Source organism: Lolium rigidum, chromosome 1 (genome assembly GCF_022539505.1).
Source record: "Lolium rigidum isolate FL_2022 chromosome 1, APGP_CSIRO_Lrig_0.1, whole genome shotgun sequence".
Lineage (NCBI taxonomy): Eukaryota > Viridiplantae > Streptophyta > Magnoliopsida > Poales > Poaceae > Lolium > Lolium rigidum.
This window is the reverse complement of record NC_061508.1, coordinates 304900867-304911996: the sequence shown is the minus strand read 5'-3', so window position 1 is coordinate 304911996 and position 11130 is coordinate 304900867. Positions and strand designations below refer to the sequence as shown.

At 46.0% G+C, this 11130-nt stretch overlaps 1 protein-coding gene across 1 annotated transcript; it reads left to right on the top strand.

The window, feature by feature from the left end:
• The first annotated feature begins 4229 nt into the window (after nucleotides 1–4229).
• Nucleotides 4230–9755, top strand: LOC124684059 (protein FMP32, mitochondrial-like). The gene is made up of 7 exons (XM_047218465.1): nucleotides 4230–4405; nucleotides 4528–4659; nucleotides 4778–4837; nucleotides 8145–8221; nucleotides 8306–8362; nucleotides 9264–9330; nucleotides 9420–9755. Exons 1-7 carry the CDS (start codon nucleotides 4241–4243, stop codon nucleotides 9537–9539), a joined length of 678 nt encoding a protein of 225 aa, XP_047074421.1. The 5' UTR covers nucleotides 4230–4240; the 3' UTR covers nucleotides 9540–9755.
• Nucleotides 9756–11130: the final 1375 nt, after the last annotated feature.

Sequence of the window (11130 nt, the reverse complement as noted above, 5' to 3'; positions counted from 1 at the left end):
GATCCCACCGCTCATGTTGTTTTGGTAGCCGGACTATGAGATGAGGACGATTTGGTGGTCGGATGTTGGCCACCAGTTGAATTGCTATTCAAAAAACTTAATTCGAATTTCTATCTCTATTTGTGAGTTTTAATTTTTTTGGTCAAAAATTCCTATTAGAGTTGTCGTTTTAGAGGTGCCAGTGTGGGGCTGCCCTCCCCAAGTGGAGGGAGCAGATGCGGACATCCCCAATAAAATGTTGTTGGCGCACCTTCATACCCCTATTTGTGAGGCGCCGGTGAAAATGCTCTAAATATATGTCAGAATTTGGAGTGATGGGTGAGTTCACCATCACCACACTAGAGAGGAAAAGGATTCAAACCACACAGCCGGCGCAACACGGAGCATTACAATCGTACCTAGGGGCAAAGCCGCGGGAAAACCTCGTGTCTCCTTGTGACAATTGATACATTTGTGTTTGATGAGTAATATAAAGTATTTCCTGTTAAAAAGGGCATTGCTATTTGCAAAGGCCTCAATTACAAACCTTGTAACAACATTGGCCATCTTTGATGCCTCCATAAAGATGGTTTCTTCACCGCTGAGAACAAGGATAGGGATGAGAAACAAGATGTTAAGATTGGCTTCGAGAGGGAGAAGGTGGAGGCCGCCAATATGGAAGCCCAAGCCGGCATGATGAAGACCATGAATGAAGCATCCAACATCGAATTGGACAAGATGATGCAAGAAGCAAAGATCTTGATGACGTACATGTCGAACATGGATCCATTTGCGAGAGTGTGGCATGAGATGTACCACAAGCGCATCGACAAGTAGGTGGAAGCCCAAGCGGCGGATCGGCGTCCATGCATGGCGGCATCAGCAACACCACCGATCGTGGAGCAACACCCATGATCATCGTGCAGCTGGTCGTCGAGGAGCCGGATGTCATGGAGGTGATCCCACCGCTCACGCCGCTCCTTTGATCCATTTGGCCATGAAGCTCAAGTTGTTTTGGTAGCCAGACTATGAGATGGGGACGATTTGGTGGTCAGATGTTGGCCACCACTTGAATTGCTATTCAAAAAACTTCATTCGGGTTTCTATCTCTGTTTGTGAGTTTTAGTTATTATTTTTTGCTCAAAAATTCCTATTAGAACTGCCATTTTAGGGGCGCCGGTGTGGGGCTGCCCTCCCCAAGTAGATGGAAGAGGTGCCGATGTCCCCAATAGGTGCTAGTGGAAATGCTCTAAATATTGAGAATTTGAAGTAATGGGTGAGTTCACCATCGCCGCACTAGAGTGGAAATAGATTCAAACCAAGGCACCCGGCGCCACACGGAGCATTACAATTTGATCTAGCTAGCGGTATAGCCGCCGAAATTCCTGGTGCCTCCTTTTGACAACCGATGCATTTGTGTTCGATGAGTAAAATAGGTATAGTTTCTGCAAAAAAAGGTATTGCTATTTGCAAAGGCCTCAATTACACAGCTTGTGACAGTTGATATCATTTGACATGGTAAACATGCGCAAGGCGCCGCTTGTAACTTTTCTAAATAAACAATGACAAAATAGCAAGGGTTTAGATGAATTGACATCGGGTTCCAAGAGTCTAGCGATTTGTACTTCATATCTACCTTACATGAAGTACAAATCGCTACGCTCGCAAGGCCAATTTAGGCGCTCTAGCAGGCGTGTCAAATTAGCGTACGAAAAACTTTACCGCGCGTGGTAAAAAACAGCATTGCGCGTGACAATCTCCCATGCCAGCTTCGCATGAGTGGTAAAAAGACAAAGGGCACGCCGCTCAACCGCCCCTAAAGCCTCCTCCTCTCCTATTTCCCCCACCACTGAAGCGCGCAACAAATCCTCCCCCTCAACACAACCGAGCGCGGCGCAGTCAACATGCCTCCACGCTTAGCTTTCCCGGCTACCACGGCGTTCTTGTCCGGTCGACGAGCAACTTCTACGCCTAGATTTGAACCGCTGGCTACCGCCTCTCCGTCAGGACCTTCGAGGCCGTGCACGAGTCCACGCGCGCCTACGACGCGACGGTGTGGAGGCTCGGCCGTCCCACCGCGACATGAATTTCAACGATGTCAAATCCGCCGCCCAAGCAGAGTTGTTGGCGCCCTCACCGTGCCCCATCACCAACGAGGAGAGGCAGTGTCACCACCAGTGATAGCGTCGGCTCACCATCGCCAAGACGGATGAGTACGCCATGACATCTTACCCCTATGAGCACCTCCGAGGGACCGAGCCAGCTTATCTTGAGGTTGACGAAGTCACCACTGGCGCCTCGCTGTTGACGGGTACGTCACCTACCACTGAAAGCATAGCGCCGGTTAAATCCTGGAATAAATCCAGGTAAATGCAAACACTCATGCCAAGTCTAGAACTTAAATCTGGGTGGACTGGTTCCACCAGAAGGGACCTAACCACCAGAGCCAAGTTGTGTTTGCATATCTGATCTATTTAGATGGTCCGTTTGATCTTCTTCTGATGGAAGTTTGCGCGGAAACTTGTTTACGGCTCTGTATAGCTTGTCTGCTGAAACGCTCTTGTCGACCAGAACAGATGTTGCAAATGCTTTTTTAGCGGGCGGATTTTCTGGGGATGTTGTACATGCCTGCATGCATGTTCTAATGGAGGATACGCGCACAAGCACAGCAAAGCACGGGCTTTCGCGGCGTGCTGGGCTTTTTAGCACGCAGCGCACCGGCTATGCTGCCCGGCCCATCCTGGGGCGTGAGCGACGGCCTCATCCAAGGCCTGGATATGGAGGCCCGGTGGAAGGTGGGCTGACGTACCTGCCGGCCCATTGGTCCTGGAGACGTGGGCTGCGTGACAGACGCGGCGAGGCGGGTCGTCACGATGGTGCACGTGGAAGTGGAACCGGTGACGGCGACGACTGGGGAAGCCCGACCGATGTGGCCGGTGGATCCATCGTCCGTGGAATGGGATAGGGACTCGCGCGTGCGAGTCAGCCGAGGAGAACCGGTAATTTTTTTTCCCACGTTGAGCACGTTTCACCGCGTCGGAGCCGAACAATTCCATCAATCAAGGTCAATCAAACCGGTCACCCACCGGTCGGTCGGGTCCGCCCGACGCGGTCCTGGGTGGCGCAGCCGGCCGGCTAGCACCAACAGCACAGCAATTATGCGGGGTTGCAGGAACTTTCTTTTCCATCAATCTGTATCTATCTCCATACAAAAAGCAAATGGAATGCCTTCTTTTTTTCTCAGGAACAAACGCTCCAAAAATGGCGATGCAATGATAAACTACAATCCTTTATCTCATTCGGCTCATCTGGCGACTAACCATACTCATCTAAGGGCATTTACAATGGAGACGCTTAGTCCAGGCGTTAAGATCCTAATCTCATGCCAAGTCCTGGCCGAGACTGGGATATTGGCTTGCCGTCACTGCTTAGAGTTAGGGGCTCCTTTTCTTCAGCGCGAGGTAGTTTGATATAAGCAGCTGGTGCTTGCTAAGCGTTCTGGATAAGAGCTTCACCGTTGCATGCAAGGGCGCTTGACTCATAAATCAAATTTTGTTATATTTTTTCTTTTCACATAAGCATCCAACTTAGCGCTTTGAGTTGTACATGTCCTAGGACGATTGGTCTTTGCCAAGCACGACAAATCTAATGATTGGATTGAGCGTGTCAGTGGCCCGCGACCAAGCTGTCGTCTTAGGTTAGGATGACCAGTGCCTATCGGCTATCATCTTTAGGCAGGACGACAACTTATTATTTTTGTAGTAATAAATTTCTAAAAACACACGTACACTGTATTATTTCTGAAATTTAAAAAGTTGTTTTCGAAATATTTTCGAACTAACACAGAATGAGGAAAAACAGGGTACAATTGGGAAAACCGAGGGCCATTTCAGAAAACCAGAGTGGGAACAGAAAGACACAAGCGGTTTCTTTTCTTCCCAAACACGTTCTCCTCCCCCTTGGCGTCTTCTTCTTCTCCACGCCTGCCTCACCACCATCCTCCTCCCCAACCCCCCACCGGCTTCCTCCCTCCATCGCCTTTCCCAAATTAGCTCCGCCTCGCCCCCAATCCAATCCCACCACCGCCACCCTCCCTCAAACCAAGCCGAGCCGCCCGAATCCGCCACCGCTCCACCCGCATATAGCCCGGCCCCGACCGCCCCCACCGACCCCCGCCCCGCCCGCCCCCTCCACCCCGTTCCCCCTCCGCCCACGCGCCCCCCCGTCTCCTCCGGCCGCCGCCTCGCGTGGGAGGGACGGGATGGCCGCAGCGGCCGCCGCGGCGTGCAGGCGCGGCATGCTCCTGCACAGCCACAGCCACCCGCAGCACCAGTGGCCCACGCGCTGGGCCGGCCACGCCCGCACCATCTCGCAGCTCGTCAAGACCAACGGCCGCCGCGCCTTCCTCGTCGACACCCTCGCCCTCGTAACTACCCAATCCGCTCCTCTACCTGCTTCCCTCTACCTCTCCCTCCCTGGGGGCTCGCGCCCGGGAGGTGCTCGACGAAATGTAAAATGCTGAGATGCGTGCCTGATCGCGTTGCGCAGGTGCGGAAGCTCGAGTCGCAGGGCGTCCCCACCAAGCACGCCGAGGCCATCACCTCCGCCATCACCGAGGTCCTCAACGACAGCCTCGAGAGCATCTCGGAGTCATTCGTCACAAACGCCGAGATGCAGAAGGTAATTACAAACGCACATCTATCTATCTGTCGCCTTCTGGCTCTGTTTTTTTATTGGCTGGGAATTGATACGTTGTTACTCATCATCTGTTTCATGCTTCTGCTGTCGCCGTGTGCAGTGCGGGATGCTGCAGGAGGCCAACATCTCCAAGTTCAAGTCGCAAGTGCAGAGCTCGCAGGTATTTTGCTTGCTTCGAACCAAACCCCTCTTAGCTAGGTCAATGTGCCATTGGATGATCGTTCACACATTCCTAGCACCTCTAATTGGTCCTATCACTGCTGCTGCCCTTTTGTTGAACCTGATTAGATAGCTAGTACAAGTTCCACTTACCATCTGTTTCTCTCTGCGCTATTCTGCATTGCTCCATTTCGGTATTGCTGGTTAGAAGAAGTAGCCCCCATTTGGCTTGTAAGAGATTGGTCTGTGAAATTGGATGATCACTGCTGTGTCTATTGTTCGTACAACTGCTGCTACCCTTCTGTTGAACCAGATTATATAGCTATGTACAAGGTCCACTTACTTTTGTTTCTCTCTGGGCTAATTTGCATTGCTCCATTTTGGTATTGCTGGTTAGTACTTGGGAAGAAGTAGCCCCAATTTGGCTTACACCGTAAGCTACAGGGTTTGTGGAGGTGCGGGAATGACTTTAGGGTTGGGATCACTGTTGCATGTTGCTTATTTCCAAGTTTTAGTCGCAAGTGCAGAGCTCACTGTATTGTTGGAAGCAAACTGTTGGGTCATTCTGAAATTTTATGGTCACTGACGTTTCTAGCAGATAGTGTGCATATGACTGCTGCTGCCTTTTTGTTGAGCTTGATCAAAGAGCTCATACGAGTTCTACTTACCATTGTTTCTCTCTGGGTTATTCTGAATTACTCCATAGTCTCTATGTCATGATTGTCAGTTGCTACTTGGGAAGATGTAGCCCCCATTTTTCTTATAAGTGATTGGTTTGTGCAAATATTAGGTTTAGTATGTAGCTAAGGGCTGGGATCACTGTTAATCCAATGCCTAACCATTTCTTGTTTTCTAATCTTCATACCAATGTGTTCATCATTCATACTGCTCTTTAAAAAAATGCTTGTTTAACTTCTGGGCGTATTTTAAGTTACCATTGTTGACAATTCTGGACGTAGCCCCAATTTGGCTTATAGACTAAGCTACAGGGTTTGTAGAAATAGCTGGGTGTGGGGATGTGGTTAAGGGTTGGGATCACCGTTGCATGTTTCTTATTTCCAAGTTCAAGTCGCAAGTGCAGAACTCACAGGTATTGTTGAAAGCAAACTGCTGCGTCATTCTGAAATTGTATGTTCACTGAAATTTCTATCAGCTATTGTGCATATGGCTGCTGCTGCCTTTTTGTTGAACTTGATCAAAGAGCTTATACAAGTTCTACTTACCATTGTTTCTCTCTGGGTTATTCTGCACTATGCTATGTCATGATTTTTCAGTTGGTACTTCAGAAGATATAGCAGGGTAGTATGTAACTATGGGTGGGAACTTGGGATCACTGTTACCCCAATGCCCGACCATGTCATGCTTTTTAATCTTCATACCAGTGACTTTGATCATTCACACTGCTTTTTAAAAATATGCTCGTTTAACTTCTGGACCTATTTTAGGTTACAGTCGTTGACATTTTGGAGTCCCCATGTTGTGGAAATGTCTAATCTAATAATGTCGGCTAGCTTTGTGTGCTTCATACATCATTTTTTTTAAAATATGTTTCATGTTTTAAATCTTTTGCAGGCTGCCATTAGTTATATTTTCATTAACATCTCAACTTTGTATTTTGAAGTGAGATTAGTTGGTTTCTCTAGCTCTTACCTTGGAGCATCTTGATTCACACGTTATACCCATTATTATCACATAGAAGGATAATGTGGTTCTTATTGATGATATGATTTCTAATACAGTTTCATTTGAACCTACAAATGGTGCCATTCTGTAGCCAAAGTTTAGCAACCTACATTTCTACCATTTGATATTCAAATGTGCATTATATTTTCACCTTAAAATTAAGAGACTATTTAGAAAATATATGTTTGTGTTAATTTTGCATCTCTGTCCCAGGATTAAAAAGTTTCAGTGAGTTCAATTAGTGATTAGCCTCCATTCCAGTGAACTCTCATTCGGCTACTTATTCAGTATCGTGGATGCAGAATTGAGACTCTTCAGTGTAACTCACGAACTCTTAATAAGTCAGTCCTTTGAGCTGATCTGAAACATATTATGTGATGTCTTCGTATTCACTACAGGTGCTGTAGTATACATGCGAGACTTGACCAAAATGCAGTAACTTTCTTTTAACAAAATGCAGTAATTTACTACAATTAAACTTACGCTTGTGTTCATGCATGTTGCTTTTTGGTTGTTCCAGTGCAGACCTGTAGTTGGGTATAGTACTATTTTATAGAGCAGGACTATAGCATAATTTTATAGTTGAACTGAACACTACATAGGTTGATTTTGCTTAGTGTTCTTGGATGTTTGATTTGCTGTATCAAGAGACTATTTAGAAAATGTATTTTTCTGTTAATTTTGCATCTCTGTCCCGGGATTAAAAAGTTTCAGTGAGTTCTATTAGTTATTAGTCTCTCCATTCCTAGGAACCCTCATCCAGCTAATTAAGAGGCAGAATTGAGACTCCACTGTCAGTCATGAACTCTTAATAAGTCACTCTTTGGAGCTGATCTGAAAAATATTATGTGATGTTTTCGTATTCACTCCACGGTGTTGGATATGTGATATGTTGGTTAGTCTATTTTTTTCTGAACTTATAAGTGGTGCATTGATGATACAGCTGATTGGCTTATTGAGTTTCACTTGTTTTACTTTCTAAATGCTTGCAATGGTAATTGGTAATGCTCAACATTGTAGGAATATCTTTACTGTACATGTCACACTTGACCAAAATGCAAGTAACTCACTACAATTATACTACCCTGGTTTCCATGGATGTTGTTTTTTGGTTTTTTCTGTCCAGACCTGAAGTTGGGTATACTAGTACTTTATAGAGCAGGAATAGAGCATAAATTTTAGTTTAACTGTACATATTTTGATTATAGATCACTGGTGGCAAAGAAATATAGTACTCCCCCTGTCTCAAAATAAGTTGCTCAACTTTTTCTAGATACGTATGTATCTACACAATAAAAACATACCTAGATACAACCATATCTAGACAAACTTGAGCAGCTTATTTTGAGACCGAGGGAGTATATGTGCACAATACATTCTTTTTGCACTATATCTGCATTGATCGTAGGTTGTACACTCCTTTTTCAATTTGTTGGTTGTACACTCCTTTTTCTCCTGTACTTATTTCTCTATTGAATTGTGTTGGAACAAGATAAGTTTAATAATAGGCTACTGCATACAACTTACAATTGCCCTTTTTTTTTTATTGTGAACAATTGCCCATTTCAGTCAGACCTGATGTTTTTGGCTGAAGAAACTCATGAGTAGAACTTTTCTCTATGCAGGAAAACCATTTCTCTTTGTTACAGCGGGAGACTGAAAAACTCCGTGGAGATATTGATAAGATGAGGAGTGAACTGAAGTTAGTATTAGCTTGTGGTTTTATGAAGCTGTTTATACCTCAAATTTGAATTAGGTACCTAATTGTTCACTTTATGTTGTACAGGTATGAGATTGACAAGGTCACTGCAGGGCAGCGGTTGGATCTAAACCTTGAAAGAGGGTAAGATTAAGTTTGTTTTCCTATGCAGACTGCACTATTTGTTTTTTTTTACTTACCTTGTGATTGGCGAAACCGTAACGGCAGTTGACTATTGAAGCATCATAAATTATATTTTATCTGGACTAATGCAAGAATAAATATATGAAGTATGGTTAAACATCTCGCTTTGAAGATAAATGGATGTCTACTTTACTATCTCCTTTGTCTGTGGCCTTTAAGCACCGCTTGTCTGCTTTATGCAACTATTTATCGCTTCTGGTTATGACAAAACATTGTGTCCTTCAGTACTAAAATTTTGGAGAGCAACCGAACCTAACACACTGTGTAAGATGTTAATCGTTTTGCTGTATTGGACTTTCACCTTTCTCTTTTTGGTTGGGTTGCTCATAATTTTTGTTGGCAAAATTCTCTGACGGTAAGGATGTAATAAATAGCATACAAGATTATTGAATCTTACCTTGGCCCTTGCGCCTTGACTGGACCTTTGAATTATAACATTGATTGACACACCATCTAGATTGCTACCATGAGAATTCCACTACCACCCTTTAACACATTGGTATTTGAAGATTCAGAATGAGTTACGGGTAAACTAACTTATTGCAGAACAATTTAAAATAGTGCATACTAGTAGCGAGCGAAACCAAGTGGCCCCTCCCCTTGCAAAGATTCTGCACTGGGCATTAATTCCATTGTTCCCTCGCGGTGATTGTTAATACATATTCCCATTATCCCTCGTTGACCTTTCTAAAAATGAAACCAGGTAGTTTCATCTATTAGTTATTACACTGTGCATTAATTCCATGATTACTCAAGTAGTTGCCCTGTCTTTGTCACATTTCCTCAACAATAATTAAGATTGTTTTGTTTGTCTTGTCTGATTAAAACACAATTGCTACAGGCGCATTCGTGATGAACTTGCCAAGCAGAATGAAGAAACTACAGATCTCACCACAAAGCTTGACAAGGTGAGCAAAAGGCCTGCATGTGTGGGCTTTTGGCATGGCCTCTTTATCCTAGACATAACTGAACCTCTCTGCTTCGCTGCTATTTGCAGGAGATCCATTCACTGAAAGCCCAGCTGGAGGCAGCTAAGTATGATGTCATCAAATACTGCATAGGTACCATTGTTTCGATATCAGCTGTTGGACTCGCCGTTCTCCGCATCGTGATGTGAAGCAAAACACAAGTTCTTTCCTTCACCCATTTATCCATGGATACCGCAAAAGAGGATAGTTCCTATTCTGTTCCTAGTTTTTTCAAAGGGGGCAAAACTTGGTCAGGGGAATGTTGTAACGTCTGCTAGAGAGAGAGAAAGTTCCTCAAAACCTGTAAGATAGATCGACCTGCAGATGGAATACATACGAAATGATGATTCTTTACCTGTGCTTGAGCTTCGTTGTGTTGTCAGTTAACAAGGTGAATGTTTCCTCTGTCTCGGTGGAGGCGAAAGTCACTGTTGTGTTGCAATTAACACGCTATGGACATCTAATCCTAGGAAGGAGAACTATTGATGTTTACGTGTCTGGCCTTTCTCTTTTCCTGCTGCCTTTCTTCACCTTTTACCTTTCACTGACGTTAAAAGGTTGGTTGAAATTGATCAGAGGCTATGCAAATGTTTTTTGTTTTTTGTTTTTTTGAAACAGAGGCAAAAGCTTTGCCCCATCAATTAATTAAGAAGAAGTTGCTCAGTTTTTAGGAGAAAACCGAGCGAAAACCTACAACAACAGGGCTAAGCCCATACCAACATCACACCCACAAGAGAAAAACATCGAAAGAATGCAACCTCTAAACCAACTAGAACCGACACACAAGAGCACAACGTCCCACTCAACCGGCCCTCTTCCTTCTTATGCTCCTGATAGATACTCTCTTGAGAGACTTCTGCACCCTCCTGAACATATCCTCCGAGGCCTTCCCCGCCAAGACGCAGTCAATATCCTTGCCATATCCAGGGCTAGCCGCCTCCAAACTAGCGAGCAAGCCGCAAAGCTCTTTTGCAAAAAGAGCCTCAGAACTAGGCGCCAACACTGCTCCACAGTCCAAAGAGGAGAGGGAATGGCAAGGCTCCAACTGTGGTGGCGGGGGTGTCATGGCCACCTCCAAGGTCTCAAAAGAGCATAACGCCAGCGGAAGCACCGCAGGAGAATCACCAAGCAACTCATGCCGCTCTGGCGTGATCTGCAACACCGCAGCCAAGGTCTCGTCTATGCCCTCGCTCTCCGAGGCAGCCGAGCACAACGAGGTTGCGGCGACGGCCGGGGCTGCCACGAGAGAGAAACAGTCGTAGAGATATTCTTCCTCGACCACAGATGACTTCTCCTCAACAGAGCCAAGTGCAAGTGAAACCTGCACGGTGGCGAGCTCATGTCCACCTGAAGAACATGCCTCCGTCGGCTCCAACGAATCACCAACATGTGCCAACAACAACTTGAGGCTTACCACCTCCTCACGGAGGGGGCGAGTCGCCTCCTCGACGCGCGTAACAACCAACTGGGTGAGCTCCATGCGTAGCAAGGAAAGCTGGCACTGAAAGCGGGAGTCCAAACCAGCGGCCGACATTGAACTCCTCACAACACCTTGGAGAGGGCCTTGGCAGTGATGTTGCAGGAGACGACGAGTGGCACACGACGTCGACCCAACTCCGGGACGCCGATGGACGACGTGGCTGTGCGGGCGGAGAGCGGCGCCGCGAACAAGGAGCACGTGCATCCGGAGAACGTGCACGAATGTCCGGAGAGCAAGAACGAGCGGCGGGAAACCGCGCA